The following is a 17920-nucleotide window of genomic DNA, read 5'->3' on the forward strand; positions in this document are numbered from 1 at the left end:
GTTAATCGATAAAAAGCTATATCTCTGTCTCCTTTCTCTTTGTTACACCCAACTGCACAGCATTTTGATGGCATCTCTGACAACCTGTGTGGTTCAGGTATTCTGTGCAGGTACTCAATATGGCGGCGGCAAGCGTTCGAAAGCAATGAAATGCGTCTGTGACGTCTGCTGACAAGTATGAATATGTACTGGCAAAAACTGGCTGACTGGCTGAGCAAAGCGCTCTGGGGGGCCGATGCAGATCAGACAAGCTCATGTTGCAGTTAGAGCTGTTTGTAGACCAGAAGAAATCTTACGCTGTTAATAACAAAGTTCTCCAGGTTATATAGAGCCCAGACACCCCAGGGGACACGGTTGACCACAGAGTCCACAAAGCACATGTAGATTGGTTGAGTGAACTCCCATGCCCCCTCCAAGACCCTGAACATATTGAAAAGCTGGTCCACTGTTCCACGACTGGGACTAAAACCACACTGCTCCTCCTCAATCTGAGGTTCGACTATCTGACGGACCCTCTTCTTCAAGACCCCCGAATAGACCATATCACCTTCCTCGCATCCCAACAAACGAGTTCAAGTATTTCCACTACGACAGGCACCAACCGCCTTATAGCCACAACGCTGGTTGGCCACCTCCACAATGGAGGTCTGGAACACAGCCCACTTGGACTCAGTGACCCCTGCCTAACCCTGGACATGGTTGCAGCTCTGCTGGAGGTGAGAGTTGAACTCTGCCAGATGCTCCCAGCAGATCCTTACAACACGTTTGCGACTGTCAGGCCTGACCAGCATGCAGTCTGCTGTTAAGGTTGGAGGTTCTGAGAAGTTAAAAAGTTTGTTCAACCTCAGCAATGAAGATGATGATGAGGAGGTCTTGGCGTTGAGCGGCAGTCAGGCTGTAGAGCAGAGAGTTGAGCGTGTTTTCTAGGTAACTCTGCTTCTCACGCTTCACCGTCGGGATGCCCAGCACCACAGACACTGAGGAAGGATATGGACAAATCACCAACAGACCTGATTTATTAGGAAATGTTAATGTGCTGATGTACCGTACCTCCATGCCGTTGCCGTCCCAGTATGACGTTGGGAACCATGCTGTCTGGATGCCGTCTCAGGTGGGGCATGTACAGGTAAATGTTGGGCTGGAGAAGAGTGCGTTGGCCTCTCAGATGCTTCAATACTTCTATGGACAGGACAGAATAAAATTCTGACTAATGTTGGAAAAGATCAGGAAAGAAGATTAAAATCCCCTAAAACAGGACTTCGAGGTTGACTAATGGAGTGACCAGAAGCATTGGTAAATCACCCTCCAAATCACAGTTTCAAAACAGTTTCTTCAAAATTAACTTAGAATTCAGTACTTTTAGACAGGCTAACAGATGGGCAGAATAAGAAGACCTAGAAACCAGAAAGATGATGAACGATAACCTTCGAGATAGAAAAACACAACAGCCACTGGCAACAATGTAAAATAACCCTGTCCAACATGGCGCCAGAAGAAATAATCAAGGCGATTAACAAACTTGAAATCAACATAAAAGATGACAACAATACTTTGAGACAAGAACTCAGTCATCTTGGACAAGAAATACATGGTAAACCTGATCAGCTCGGGGTGGAAGTACACAGCCTGTCGGGCTGAGTGGAAGAAGTGGAGTCCAGGGTGGAGAAAATCGAGAGATGGGCGGCTGAAGCAACCAAGGCCTTGAGCTCCTGCCTGAAACAGCAAGGAGTCCTGCAACATTAACTAAATGACCTAGAGTCACGCTCCAGACACAACAATATCTGCATTTGTGGAGTGGCAGAAGGAGAGGAGGGAGAAAACCAGAGTCTGTTGAGGCACTCATTCGGAGCAAACTGCCAATCCTGGATGACATGGACTTAAATGTTCAACTTTTAAGTCTGGTCCTCTGAGACCTGCTCCAGATAAACCCCTGTCGAAACCGCTGACGAATATTTACCCTATTGTCAATTCTTTGACCGACCTTTCAGGCTCACGTCCTGTTGCTTCCTCTCTTGGATCTTTAACGACCGGTGAGACTCCAGTCGCAAGGTGATGGGCAAACCTTTCCACCTCGATTCTTTTGGCACGGAAACAAGCAATTTTACCCATTTAGAATTCCTGATTATTATCGTCCGCTCATGCGGAGATAGGCCTGAGGAGTTATTCTGGTAGATAAGCCAACCTTTGGGTCTAGGAGTATGAAGCTACCATATTATCGTCCTAACAGGATCACTACCTGGTGTCGAAGTAATAACCTAGCGAATTCTTATGTCTCTTCGGGCATTGGGGAATCTGGGGCTTACCTGCTCGTCGTGGTGCTCTCTCTTCCCTTCAGTGGGTGTAGAAAAATATAAGAGAAATGAGTTTGGTTGGGAAGTTAACCAAAGTTAACTATAACCCTTTTATTCAAGTTTTCTATTGTTGGTACAATACAGAGAAAAATAAAAAGAAAGAAAATATAATAAAATTCCCCTTTCTGGGTTTTCCCTTAGCTGTGGGTTCCCACATTTTTACACAAAGGCTGCTCTTTAATAATTTTTCTGAGTTACTGGGAAATTCCGCTCTGCTTGGAGTGAGTAGATAAGGAGTAACTCCCTTGCTTGGACACCCAGACCTGCTTCAAGGTCCCTTGCTATTTTCCCAGTAGTAAGAAACCCTGTCTTCTGTTTGTGTCCTGTTTGTGAATGCACTGTCTGCAAGCTGTAGAATAATAATAACAATTAAGCTGTAGTTCTATTAATTAAAAGCAAAACCCAATGAATGTCACTAGAATCTAAGGATAACATGTAAATGAGTAAGTGAACAAGAATGTATAAAATGTGAATAAGTAATGCATAAAACATAGAAAAATATAACTGAGTATTGATCAGGCAGTCCATAGACTCAGTCTTTGATTATAAACATAATCTCACATCATATGTGTCATAGCAGTCATAGATTCAAACTTTAATAAAACTTCTCTCCCTTCTAACACACTGAAAGCCAAAGTGGTGGTTTCCAGGTGTGAGTTATCTGTAAAGATAAGGGCCTCTGCTTCTCCTGATTGTTGCCTTAGCAACGCTCTCCGGGCAGAGCAGTGTTCCCGTCATTCCCTGAAGAGCGTGGCCTTCACACCCCCAACAGCTTTCTTTGTTAATTTCCAAGAGTTTATGACCAAATAATTGATTTTAAAGGAGACACGGAAGAAAACCAGGGAGGAAAAGATCCAGATAAACAACAAGACTATTTTGATCACGATTACTCGACAGAGGTACCCTAGAAACGCAAAAATACAACAGGATTACAAAGGCTTTAAAAGCAAAGGGAATCCGTTTCCAAACACCACACATGCGGATCGACTGCGAAATAGACAGCCAGACTCAGCGCCCAAGAGAGAAGCGCTGAGGAGACGGGGAATCACAGTGGAAGAAGTGATGCCGGCCGACTGGGGAGGACTACTGGGATCGTGGCAGAAGACAATGGGACGTTGCAAGGCAGAAGTCAACGTAATCCAGAGAGCAAGGAAAAAACTTCAGAGTTTTCCAAGTGGCCATGCTGCACCGTGAGGTGATCCCCAGCAGAATAAAAGTAATATGAAGATTTAGAAAACATCCTAGGCAACTGGCACAGAGACTAAAACACAACAGCTGTGCTGGACTAACGTCAGGTTTTGTGTATATCCTTAATAAATGTCTGGGTCTGATGACTCAGTAGAATGCGTTGGACACTTGGATTGTAGGCTTGGTTTATCCAGACAGCATAACCACCTTGCACATAGGGCCCTTTCTTTTAGATCGGATCTACCCTCGACTCACCAAGATTCAGCAGATAGATGCAACGAGCTTCAATCCAACCAAACACTAGACAACAAGCTGCTACACCTGTACAGAAACAAACAGAGAATTTCCTTCAGCTTTTACAGGTAAACTAAGCTGACAATCATCAGGAGTTCCTAAAACAATAACCAAGACAGTAACAACAACAGGTATCACAACAACAACCAAAGAACCAGAAACAAACACACCTGAACCAAAGCATCTCTTAGTGTATAAACCCACTGAACACATCAGTGCTGAGTCAGCATGCAGAGGATGAGGAAGGAGGAGTGATCAGAGATGAGTGTGATCCTGCAGATGTGACCACGCCTCTATGTAGGCTAGAGGCAGACTAGCTGTTAGCGTGTTCACAGCAGGGAGCCATGAATGACTCAGTGGGTAGGGTAGTCGTCTTGTAGCCTGAGGGTTGCCAGTTCGATCCTCGGCCTGTCGAACTCATGTTGAGGTGTCCCTGAGCAAGACACCAAATCCCACATTGCTCCTGATGGGTCATGGTTGAGAGCTTTGCATGGCACGTTCCACCATCAGTGTGTGAATGTGTGAATACATGTATGATGTAAAGCGCTTTGGGTATCAATCCAGGTACAGTAAAGCGCTATATAAATACAGACCATTTACCATTTATTTACCATTAATTTCAAAACCTATATAATATAATTCCATATTTGGAAGGGCCAGTTCCCCACTATCCCTAGTAGCAAACAGTTTCTTCAGACCAGTTCTGGGCTTCTTCCCGTTCAATAAGAAATCTAGATTATAGATAGATTATATCATTTGAATATCCCATCAGAGATGATTACTGATATCATCATAGAGATGTAAGTAAATTGTGGAGTGACAACCATCCTAATAATATTAATTTTCCCCCATAGACCAAGATTTATCAATTTACATTTGTCCAAATTTGTCCTAATTTTATAAATTAAAGGATCTATGTTAACTGAGAAAATATTTTCTAAATCTGAGCATAATCTAATCCCTAGATTAGGGCTGGGCAATTAATCGATAAAATCAGTAAATCGAATTTTCCATTTCTGGAGATTAATTTTTTTGAAAATCGGGATTTTTTTCCATAGTTAGTTAGCAGCAGACTTAGCCCTCCCTCCACACCAGAACGGTGTTTGACAGATTTTCAGTAAAGTGACCGTCACTCACTCCTGGGATTTAGCTGTGCTTATAACTGCAGTGAGAAATGCTGCTCTCTGAGATGCAGAAATCAACTTAACCCACAAACACTAGTTAAGAGACAACCTTCATCAGGGGAATTATTTCTGCAGTGGATCCTGTATGATAAGGATCCAGATGGAAAGAGATCACGGATGCATTGTGTCGCATATTTCAATGTAAGATATGAAGTCGTTTATATGGTGGAAGAGCTATGACATTATGTGCTTTAGTTTTGCTAGCATTCATCTATATAAACAAATGAATGTTTTTAATAAGTTTATTTATGTTTTGTAAAAGAAAAGGAAAAAAAATCGGAGATTTTATTTTTAGGCCATATCGCCCAGCCCTACCCTACATATTTCATTCCAGATGGAATACCTTTAAACTGGAATGTGGTGACAACCGAATGGTTACACCCTCTTGATATTGGCATGCCTTCAGACTTTTGCCAATTTACTTTATAGCCTGATAATTTTGAAAAGGAGTCAATTGTAGATAAAACATTCGGAATGGACACCACAAGATCTTTGAGCAGCAGTAAAATGTCATCTGCGTACAGGAACATTTTGCGCCCCCCCCCCTTTTGTGACACCCCATTCATACTAGTTTCTGCTTTAATTGCAATGGCTAGGGGTTCAAGGAATAGCGTAAAACGTAGAGGACTAAGAGGGTCCAAAGACCCAAAGAAGGGCAAGGTAAGTCTTCGTTATTACTGTTACCCTAGATCCCAATACATCACGTCCACCCATTTGATAAACCTTTTCCCAAACCCAAACGTTCCAAGCATATGCCGTAAAGAGCCCCACTCCACCCTATCAAACGCCTTTTGGGCATCTAGGGGAAAAGCAGCTATCGGGGTGCTTTGGTCTCGGTTAAACTGTATGAGGTGTAATGGGTGTCTGACATTATCTGAAGAATCTTCCCTTTATGAATCCCACATGATATGAATGTATTATTTGCGGCAAAATGCAAATAAGAAGAAAAAAAGAAGAAAAGAAGAAAAAGAAAGAAGAAGAAATAATCCAACCCACCCCGCCCACCCATCATTCCCGAGACAGATATATACATGAAAGAATCAACAGAACAGTCAAATGTACATCATTCCTGGAGCAATATAAGTAACAGCTGGAAGTCAGGTTTTAATCTGGGAAGGTTGAAATGAAAGACAAAACACATATTCACATATATAATTATGAACCGACAGACCGGCCAAAAGGCACCAGAGAAAGGGCCGATTTATACACTTGGTATTGCTGATATAAAGACAGTCCCTAGCTAATTTGAAGGTTATGGAAGTATTCCAGAAATGGTGCCAATACTTTTTGAAAATTTTCTTTGGAATTCCAAATTGAGTAACAGAGCAATCAGAGGGTTGGATTCCATGTCTACACCAACAGTTATGGATAAAGTTTTATCCATAAGTATTTCTCCAAACTAGGACATGCCCAGAACATGTGAATAAGTGTAGCCTCCTCTCCATTACATTTGTCACAAAGGGGATCAACATCTAGGTAAAGACAAGCCAATTTTGATTTGCATATGTAGGCCCTGTGTACGACTTTGAATTGCAACAAGCAGTGTCAGGTACAAAAAGAAGTGGAGTGGACCAACTTAAAAATTGTTTTCCTAATGTCCTCAGACAGGGTGAGATTCAGATCCCATGCATTTTATTGTTAAGTGGGGACTGCTTTATACCTAGCTGTTTATTGTAGACCATGGAGATTAGACCCTTGCATGATGGTTGTAGATTGAGAAGTGCATCAGCAATGCTGTTATCAGGCCTATGAGTGAAGTTTGGTATCTGATAGCAGAGGAAATACCTTACCTGTACCTGAAAAAGTGAGACTTTGAAGGGCTAAACTTTTCAGACAGCTGTTTAAATGATGCAAGACACTTAATACTCAGTCTCCCACATTCCTGAAATGTTGAGTCCAGTAAGGAGGGTTCAAAGAGATGGTTGGCAGAAATGTGCCTTTTCGTAACTGTAATGCCAAGTGAATTTTTTTCTTTCCACAATCCTAAAAGGGAAGCTGGAGTAGTCTGATGCTGGCATCCCCTCACTGACAATAAAAAGATCAGATTTATTTAAATTTAATTTATATCCTGAGCACTGGCTGAAATCATTCAGTAAGACAACATGGCATTTAGGGAATCCGGATGTGAGATAAAGCTCTGCGTATAGAGCCGCCTTATGTTCTGTTCCATTCCTCCATATGCTATTATGCCATATGATATTCTCAAAACTGCAGATTGCTATTGCCAGTGGCTCTATAGCTAGGTCACATAACAAGGGACTTAGAAGACACCCTTGCCAGGTTCCCTGGTAGAGGCTAAAAGGTCGTGACAGCTGAAAGATGGTGAGGACCGAAGCAGTGGGTCTAGAATATAACAATTTGACCCAGGTGGTAAAATTTGGACCAAAGCCAAATTTTTCCCTGGGTCAAAATTAAATATGTCCGCTCTATCCAATCGAACACTTTCTCTGTGTCTAGAGAAAGGATATACTCAGGAGTCACACCAGAGAGGAGGTATAAAATATCAAACAGTCAGCGTATATTGAAATAGGAATATGGATTTTTGACAAAGCCTCTTTGGTCTTCAGATATGATGAACAGTAAAATCTTCTCCAATGTTCAGGACAAAACTTTGGCCAAAATTTTAGTGTCAACATGTAATAAAGAGATTGGCCTATATGAAGAACACTCAACGTATACTTAGCTTTTGTTGCAATGAGAGTGATACATGCTTCATGAAATGATGTTGGGAGCTTGCCCTGCTCGAATGAGTTGGAAAGCACTGTGCTTAGAGTAGTGAGGAAAATGCCTTAAAGAATTCCACAGGGAACCGTCGGGTCTCGGGGACTTTCCAGACTGCAGTGAGGAAATGGCAACATCTCTCCCTTCTTTTGTTGTGGCTTCGTCTAATCTCATTTTACTGTCAGGGGAGAGAGTGGGAATTTTTAGCTGGTTAAAAAAATGATCCATTAGTATAGTGATATTTGGGCATTCAGAGGTGTAAAGTTGAGAATTGTAATTACTGAATGTGTCATTAACCTTTGCGCTATCTGAAGTAATGTTACCATCCTCCATTTTTATATTTGCAATATGCCCTTTTGCTTGAAGTACTCTCAGCTGGTTAGCTAATAACTTCCCTGATATTTCACCATGGACATAGAACAAACTCTTGTTTCTCAAGAGTTGGCGCTCGATGGGATGAGTTGAGGCCAAATCAAAATAGGTTTGAAGCTCCACTTGAGTTTTATACAAGTCAGGGTTTTTAACTTGAGCATATTGTTTATCTATTTCCTTAATTTGATTGGCCAATTCTAATCATTCTCTGTGGGCCTTTTTTCCATATTTACAGTGTAGGAAATTATTTGCCCTCTAAGGTACACCTTCAGAGTATCCCAGACTACTGGACTGGGTGGATCCAGAGACATGTTTGTCTGAAAGAAAAAGGATGTTCTTTCATAAATGTCACAAAATCATTATGTGGCAGGAGAGTTGGATTAAAGCGCCAGTGTTTTTCAATTTGAAGAAGGTCAGGTAGATCAGAGATATTACAACAGGGGCATGGTCTGATATTACTATGCCCTGATTAACACAGGATCGCACCAGTGGTAACAATTCATTAGCAATGAGAAAGTAGTCAATCCTAGTGAAGGTACAGTGGGCGTGTGAGAAAAAAGGTCTTATTTGGGTGAAGGAAACGCCATACATCAGAGACACCAGAATAAGATAAAAAAAAAAAAGACGGAATGAGTGAGCAGGATCTGCTGCCTGAATCTCGATTAGAACAAGAGCAATCCTAAGTGGGATCCAACCAGCAATTAAAATCACTCCGAGTATAAGAGTGTATGAACTCAGTTCTGGGAGAAAGGTAAAGAAGTGTTCAAAAAAGCTTGCATCATCTACATTGGGAGCGTAAACATTAGCGTTTAGCATCTTTGTATTATATAACTTCCCTGAGACAATAATGAAATGGCTGTTAGTGTCCGATATAACATTGTGATTCATGAAATGGATATTTTGGTCAACAGGGATAGAGACCCCCCGCCCCCCCCTGGCTTTCTCTTGGAATGAGGAATGGAGGTGCTGCCCCACCCACCGCAACAGGCGGGTACTATCAGAGCCACGTATGTGTGGCTCTTGCAGAAAAATAAATTGTGATGGCTGCATTTACAGCCACACAAGTGGTAACCTGCAGTGGACAGTACTACACACACACACACACTTATTTATAGTTTTCATATTGGATCTAATTTACAGAGCACTATATGATTCTGTTGGACATTAGTTTATTTTAATAAGTAACATCACATATATTCTAGAACTGGCGCGCATTTTGGGTTATATTGTGGTGTTATAATTTTTTTTTTTTTTGAGCTGTTTTGAGGGCCCGGTCCCTTGGCATGGGAACCAGCAGGTGGCCACGTGGTGGAGCCAACTAATTGGACAAGACCACACACCAGAATCAAGAGGGGGGAAACTGGGGTTTTCTTTGTTAGCTTAGTTAGGTTTTTGTGTGTTACCCCTTTGTGTCTTTTGTTTGGGCTGATCAGCCACTTTTAGTTTACCCTTGTGTCTCAGTTGTCAGGTCAGTTTGTTTTGTTTGTTGGTTTGAGTCATTTTTGCCACAAGTTATTTAAGTAGAGTTCTGTTGTTGACCTCTTTTATGGGTTAGATTATTCATTGATTTAATAATTGTTTGGATTACTTTTTTGGGTTAAAATAAAACCCCTTTAAACTTTAAATCTGTGCCTGACTGTCCTTCACTGCTTTGGCCAACCTGACAGATTTTATAGATCGTTGTTACGACAGAATCGTCATGGGGAAACCAAACAACACGTCCACTCCCTCCACCTCATCCAAGTCCAAGAGACAGCGAAATGAGGATTCACCTGGAGCTATTTCACCACCGGGGAACGACTCAACAGATGTTCTGATCTCTATAGATAAGAAACTCAGTAGTTTTGATGCGCGTTTGAGCCTGGTAGAAATTCTCCACAAGGAGTTCCAGGCGCTACGTGAATCACTAGAATTCAGCCAGAAGCAGGTGGAAACTCTGGCTGTAGAAAATGCTGGTCTCAGAGAGTGGGTAAAATCCCTCACCGAGGGCTTGACCCGTCTCTCGGAGGAAAATAAGAAGATGAAGGAAACGGTGATCGGTCTGCAGGCGCAGAGCATGAGAGAGAACCTGGTACTTGCAGGGATTCCAGAGCAGACGGAGGAGGACCCCGAGACCACGGTGAAAAACTTCATCAAAACCCACCTGAAGCTCCCGGAGGAAACGGTGAAAAACATCTCCTTTCACAGAGTCCATCGGCTCGGCGGGAGGAAACCCGGGTCCAGCAGACCAAAACCTATTGTAGCGAAGTTCGTCAGCTTCAAAAGGAAGGAGCAGGTGAAGAACCAGGGCCGCGAACTGAAGGGAACGAACTTCGGAGTAAACGACCAATATCCGAGAGAGATTCTGGACCGACGAAGAGTCCTGTTTCCCATCAGGAGGAAATACATCACTGAAGGTGCTCGCGCTGTCATCGCGGTGGATAAATTATTTATTAATGGACAGCTGTCCATATACACATCAGCACTTTTCATGATTCACAGGAACGCACACAGAACAGCACAAGCGCACATACATCCCTGTCACAACCAGCTGGCAGATACACATGCACGTGGAGAAGCAGTGGGATGCACGCACACACGCTTCAGTAATATACATATAGCCTCATCTCTGCAGTTGGTTCATGAACAAACTCACATTTGTCACTTGGAATGTGCGTGGAGCTGGCACAAGGGAAAAGAGGTTAAACATTTTTAATCGTTTGCAAGAAATGAAAGCAGATATAATATTACTCCAAGAGACTCATTTATCAAACTCAACAATAGATCTTCTCTCAACAACCCAGTTTCCACACGTGTATTCAGCTTGTTATAATTCTAGGCAGAGAGGAGTAACAACTCTTATTAATAGAAGGTTAAATTTTGACATAGATAATACAATCATAGATCCAGAAGGCAGATTTAAAATAGTTACATTATCTATTAAAAATGTTAAGTTATGTATTGCAAATATATATGGTCCAAATGTAGATGATCCTCCTTCTTTCACTCCCTCTTCGCCTCTATGGTCACTCAGATAACACACTAATTATAGGAGGTGATTTTAACATTATACTGGACAAACAAAGTACTACAGGAGCTCATCGAGTCTGGAAATCCTCAGAAACTGTAAAACAGTACATGAAGGATTTTGGTCTTTGTGATGCTTGGCGCTCTCTCCATCCCACACTAAGAGAATACACCTTCTTCTCTTCAGTTCACCATTCCTATTCTAGATTAGATTATTTCTTAACTAGCAGCTCGCTGATGAATGACATGTCAGAAATCAGAATCCATCCTATTAGCATTAGTGATCACGCACCAGTATCATTCACTCTGAGAAGTAAGAGCAATAAACCAGCAACTAGAAACTGGAGATTTAATATGTCATTACTTAAAGATCCTGAGTTTATCAGCTACTTTAAAAGAGAATGGTCCTTATATCTAGAAAACAACGTGCCAGAAACTTCAGCGTGTGTTCTTTGGGAAACAGGAAAAGCAGTAATGAGAGGGAAAATAATTTCCTTTTCTTCTCATAAGAAAAAGAAGGAAACTTTAAGAATTTCAGAGTTAGAAGTCAGAATTAAATCCTTAGAGGAGCTTACCATGTCTCCCCAGAAGAACACACACTAAATGCTATAAGGAAAGCTAAACTTGAACTTAATGAAATAATAGATAAAAAGACGCAATTCTTGGTGCAAAGACTTCGCTTGGAGAATTTTGAGCATGGCAACAAATCTGGAAGGTTCCTGGCTAAACAGTTAAAAACAAACAAGGAAAAATCAGCCACGACCCTGACAAGATAAATAACACTTTTAAAGAATTCTATAAAACATTATATACATCACAACTAACTACAACAGATGACAATATTGATAAATTTCTTAGTAACATCAATCTTCCACAATTAAAACATGAAAATAAAATGGTCTTGGATTCCCCCCTTTCACTCAGCGAACTCCAAGAAGCTCTCCAGCATATGCCCAACAATAAAGCTCCAGGTCCAGATGGTTACCCAGCAGAATTCTACAAAGAATTCTGGACAATGCTGGCACCCACTTTCTACAATATGATATTAGAAATAAAGGAAAAACAAAAAATACCTTCAAATATGAACCTAGCCAATATTACTCTGCTATTAAAACCAGGTAAAGACCCGACACTTCCATCCAGTTTCCGTCCAATTTCATTAATAAATGTAGATCTCAAAATAATTAGCAAAGCTTTGGCCAGAAGAATAGAAAAAATAACCCCTCTAATAATACATCCTGACCAAACAGGCTTTATTAAAGGTAGACATTCCTCTACTAACATGCGTAGATTAATTAACATCATAGATTATTCTACTCTACATAATCTGGAATCCACAGTCATTTCTTTAGACTCAGAAAAAGCATTTGACCGAGTAAACTGGAAATTTTTATTTGCAACGTTAAACAAATTTGGGTTTGGGTCATCTTTCATAGATTGGATAAAAATATTATATAACAACCCAAATGCATGTGTGAAGACCAATGATCAAACCTCTCCAAGCTTCTGTTTGCAGAGAGGAACCAGACAGGGCTGCCCACTTTCTCCATCACTCTTTGCTATTTTTATTGAACCCCTAGCTGCTGCCATAAGACAAAATAAAGAGATTAAAGGAATCCATGCCAAAAATATAGAACACAAGATAAGTCTTTATGCTGATGACGTATTACTTTTCCTCCAGAACTCACCGACATCTCTCCCCCAGACAATCACACTTATTAACACATTCTCATCAATATCTGACTACTCTATTAACTGGTCTAAGACTATTATTATGCCCATCGACTGTGACCTACAAAACACACCCAATACTACATTAGAAACATTAGATATCTAGGTATAAACATTTCCCCCAGGCTATCAGAACTAACAAAGCTAAATTATGTCCAGCTACTTAAAGCAATAGAGGATGATCTCTCACGGTGGAGGCGCTTACCCATATCACTCATGGGGAGGGTTGCCACAGTTAAAATGATGGTTCTATCTAAAGTAAACTACCTGTTTTCAATGATACCCACTAAACCATCCTCCAGCTGGTTTAAGTCACTGGACTCACATATATCTAAATTTTTATGGAAAAATAAGCCATCACGTATCAGTCTAAAAACTTTACAACAGACTAAAGATAGAGGCGGATTGGAGCTACCCAACTTTAATCATGTTTTCTTAGCCAACAAGCTGCAGTATATCTCCAAATGGCTTAAACCTAGCAGTCTGGATGAACCATGGTTAGATGTAGAGCAAGCATTGTGTGAGGATCTGTTTATCTCTGACCTGTCATTCATCAGCTCAACCATCAAAACACATAAGTGTTTTAAAAGCATCAATATCAGTTCCCCTTTAGTGGCTTGGTGGGATTTTCTAAAAATAACCAAATCCTCACTTTTTCCATGTAAGTTTACACCCCTCTGGAACAACCCTGACATCCTGCAAAACAAAAAGCTTATCAATTTTACTCAATGGAAAAATAAAGGAATAAAACAGAACATATAATAGAAAATGGAAACTTCTTGTCATTTAATATTCTCACTTCACAATATGGAATCAGTAGCAAAACATTTTTAGAATATCACCAGCTTAAATCTATTATATGTAAAAAATATACCATTAATCAATTAAACTTACAGCTACCTATTAGGGTGGCAGAATTCATGAATCTCAATGCCCCAAAGCTATTATCAAAAACATATAGACTATTATCCAAACTAGAAGACTCAATCTGTCTTCCAACTTCAAAATGGGAGGGTGACTTTTCCAGTAACTTTAATAAAGATAAATGGTCACAAATATGTTTAAACACCTTTAAAATGACTAAAAATTCAAATATGCAACTAATACAATTCAAAATTCTGCATAGAACTCATTATACAGGACAAAGGATGTTCAGGATGGGTCTGTCACAATCAAACATCTGCACACACTGCAATGAAAACACACCTGACAACTATCTCCATGCCTTGTGGTCCTGCACACCTGTCCGCAGGTTCTGGCTTCAGGTATGTGTGGACATGTCAACATGGTTTAAATGTAATATTTCTACAATCCCCGCACTATGTCTACTAGGTGACTTGGGTGACATTAATATGGCAATTAACTCTGCACACATGATACGCACAGCATTATGCATCGCAAAGAAAACTATCCTTGTGAACTGGAAAAACAAAAATAATCTGTGTATTCAGCAGTTTAGGAATCTTAGTTGACCACATCAGTAGTGAGACAAAGTCTGCCTCCTCAAAGAACTATTTAGCTGAATCTCATTCCCTCTGGTCCCCTGTGCTTAGTTCCATCACTTAGTGTAGGTGGAGGACTGTGACCTCGTTGCTATGGGGGTTTGGGAAATGGCCGGGAGTGACTGGTGGTTGCGGGTTCTTTGTGGTTGCCCGTGGTGCGGGACTGGGCTGCTCTGCGATAGGGGTGGCTCTGGGTCTGGCCCCGTCGGGGGCTGTGGGGGCCAGCGGTTGGAGTCGCCTCGTGGCGGGGGGTGAGGCCACTGGTGGCGCCTGGGTTGGTGGGCGTCGGTCCTGGGCCGGGCTGCCAGGCTATTCCGGGGCGGGCTGGGCAGGGGTTCTGGGCTCTGGTGCCCTGGGGTGGTCCTCCTCCCTCCGGGGTGGTGGGGTCCATGTGTGCCAGGGGTCTGGGCCTGCCCGGATGTGCTGCCGTGGTGTGGGTTGGTGCATGCCCTGGTGTCTGATTGATGCCCTGGGACCCAGGTTATGGCCCGAGGGCAGGGGGGGTGTAGGGGTTTGAAGGAGGGCTGAGTGGGATTCGGGGGATTATAGGGGGAGGTGCTGGGGTGTGAGACAGGGATGCCTGTATGTTGTGTGTGTGTGTATGTACTTTGGATGATGTTTGTGTGGATGTGGGGGTATGTTTGTGTGAGTGCATATGCATGTGTTAGGATGAGTGGGAGTGTGTCTGGGGAGTGAGAGTGGGAGGGTTGGATGCTGTGTTTATATTGTGTGGGTGTGGCTGAGAGGACATATTTGAGTTAGGATGAGCAGGAGTGTGCAAGGAAATAGGTGTGTGCATGTGTTTCTGTGTGTGGTTGGGGTGGGTTAAGTGCACTTGTGGAGGGGGGGCTGGGTGGGCCTGGGGGTGGTGGGCCGTGGGTCTGCCGCTGTCCCCATCCTCTCATTCCCCGTTAGGGGTGTGGGAGGGTGGGTAATTTCTGGGGTTGGTGACGGCTCACTGGCTGCAGTCCCTGAATGGCCCGGTCATGGGGGGGCGGCCTCTCCTGGCCTGTCTTGCCCTGGGGGGCCTCCTGGGGAGCGGGGGTGCCTAATGCCACTAGAGGCTCATCATCCAGAGGGAAGTTTGCTTCCCTCTGGACGTACATCCCCGGACCCCTCTTACTTCCCGCTCTCTCTGTCTCACACACACACACACACACGTAGGGAGTTGGGAGGCGTGGAGCCATGCGGGGTGGAACGGAGGAGACCATTCAGTGGTCTACTTGGATGCACCCTGTGACGACTTGCCTCTCAGTTTTAATTGCACCGAGACACCAAAACACAAGAAACACAACATGGCATGCGGTGCATGTCGGGCGGGGTCACTTGGGGCTCGCTGTCCTCTGGTTCGCCACGGGGCATGGTGGGTGGATTGTGTATGGCGTGACTGTGTGGTGGTGAGTGCTTGTGGGTGTGGCGCGGGGGAGGGTGTGAGGGTGGGGTTATATGGGGTGCAGATTGGAGTAGGTGGGGAGTGGGGGGAGGGGGCCAATAGCACCCTGGTTCCCGGGGTGTGTGGCTGGGACATTGGGGTGTGTGCTGGCCTACGCCGGGTGGCTGTCTGGGGGGGCCTGGTCCTCCTAGGCATGTCGCGGGCCCTCTGCCTTTGGGGGGTGGGGCGGCTGCCTCTGGGCCCCTGGGGCCCTGAGCCCTTCGCTTTGGCTGCCCTGGGTGGCCGGTCTCTGGCGGGGCCGGCGGCTGCTGATCTTGGCCCGCTGGGACCTGTGCCCTTGGACCGTGGGGGGCTCTTGCTGGGGCTCTCCTCTGCCGCCCTTCGGGTGGGGCTGGAGTCGTCTTTGTGGTGGGGTGGCTTGGGTTGGTGCTCCGGGTCTGCAGCTGAGGGCCCGGCCCAGGCCCTGGTCTGCCTCTGGCCTCCGTGGAGGCGTGGTTGCATTTGCATGATCTCACTCACCACTCTTCATCACTGATCACTCCTTGTTTTTCATCCTCTGCATGCTGACACAGTCACTGAGTTGTCCAGTGGGTTTTAATATTAAGCGATAATTATTAAATCTTTTTTTTTATCTTTTTATTTTTCCTGTGAGTTAGTATCTGGTCGCTGTTATGTCTTTTTGATTTGGTTATTATTTAAAAACTCTTAATGACTAGCAGCCCTGTTTTTTCTGTGGGTGTGTTTCTGCTTTCATAAAAAGTTGTAGGAAATGTTCTGGTGTGTTCATGTACAGGTGTAACAGTTTGTTGTCTGGTGATGGTGTGGATTGAAGGGTCATTGCCTTCTGTCTGTGATCCTTTTGTCTCCTTTCTTCTTTCCCTTTTGCTCTTTTTGCTATTTTCCATCTTTTTCTGTCCCCTCCAGTCAGGTCCAGCAAGATTACATAGATTCTGTGATTCAAAGTAAATAAATTAATAAATGAATCAGATTATCAAGAGGAGGCTTACCCATAGGCCTCCCCTTGGCAGAGCAAATTTGTTCAGCACGATACAGCAACCAGATTATGATTTTGCTTGCTGTGATGCTGGACAGGACAAGTTTAAAAAAAGAAAATACTCTCCCCTTGACAGGGTGGTTTTAACCCTTGACATTCCAGCTCACAAAGTTTAATGTTCTATCCATAGACTTCAACTAAGTGTGCACAATGAAACATACCAATGGCGTCAAAGCTCCAGGAATACATAGAACACAGTGGACCCAAAATGGACTGTAAGTGGCTTATATAGGGTAATACACCAATACCGGCATTGGAAAAGGCACCCCTTGCCCACCCACCCCACAACAAGATGGCTGCCAAAAAACGTAGCCACAAGCTCTCCAAGAACTCCATTATTAACACCCCAAAAATCTTCCTGTCACTTGAACCCAAAATCCTCAACTCCTTGTTGCACTCAACACTCCTAAATACACATTTACACTATTTTACAAGTGCAAACAAAGAAAAACATTCCTCCAAAATCTCTTACTGTCAGCATTATAACATCATATAACAAAATAAAATTAAAATATGTTGCTTCTAAGGTAAACAGACTCTGGTAGATTTTACTCACATCCGAGTGCAACAGTTGACTGAGTGAAACGCTGGGGGTCATACTCACATTCCTGCAGCCATAGTCTGTGTAATATTGAGGGTTCAGTAAGCTGCCCCATAGTCTGATCACAGAGATCATGCATGGCAGCAGTCGGGATGAAGGGTAGCATGTTAGCGGTTGTAAACCACCAGGCACAGTCATCAAGCAGTCATTCATGGTGGCGGGGATGAAGAAGGAAGACCGTCAACGTATCTCTGCGCCTCATCAGTTGAAGGTAGCCACTTCCTATCCCCGTCGGCAAGTGTAATGCGGAGCCGTGCAGGATACAGGAGAGAGGGTAGAGATCTGCCATGACTTCCCTGTACTCAGCTCACTGGCTTAAAACCTCGGGACTGTAGTCTGTAGACTCGAAGTCCAGATTCCCTCTGTAGCGAGCCTCGCAGATCAGGAGGTCCTTCACCTCGTAGTGGTGCAAGTGGTGGATGACAGGGCGAGGTCTCTGTCCAGGGGCCGGTTTTACTGCTAGCGAACGGTGAGCCCTGTCAATCTCAGGCGGAGATGGAAGCATCTCTTTCCCAAAAACCTC

The 17920-nt window shown here is 43.4% G+C and overlaps 1 protein-coding gene across 4 annotated transcripts in view; it reads right to left on the reverse strand.

Annotated features, from left to right (window-relative positions):
* The window catches only part of LOC121643684 (alpha-1,3-mannosyl-glycoprotein 4-beta-N-acetylglucosaminyltransferase B-like), a 96608-nt gene that overhangs the window by 61328 nt on the left and 17360 nt on the right, over positions 1 to 17920 (reverse strand). For 3 of the 4 annotated variants that reach the window (XM_041991232.1, XM_041991233.1, XM_041991234.1), the window contains 2 exons: positions 1051 to 1179; positions 844 to 977 (listed from right to left, as the gene is read on the reverse strand). In XM_041991232.1, coding sequence (XP_041847166.1) covers positions 844 to 977; positions 1051 to 1179 — 263 coding nt within the window. Of the gene's footprint in view, positions 1 to 843; positions 978 to 1050; positions 1180 to 2303; positions 2471 to 17920 lie in introns of those variants that run through there. The other variant, XM_041991235.1, reaches the window with a different exon arrangement.

Source organism: Melanotaenia boesemani, chromosome 7 (assembly GCF_017639745.1).
Source record: "Melanotaenia boesemani isolate fMelBoe1 chromosome 7, fMelBoe1.pri, whole genome shotgun sequence".
NCBI classification, from domain to species: Eukaryota; Metazoa; Chordata; class Actinopteri; order Atheriniformes; family Melanotaeniidae; genus Melanotaenia; species Melanotaenia boesemani.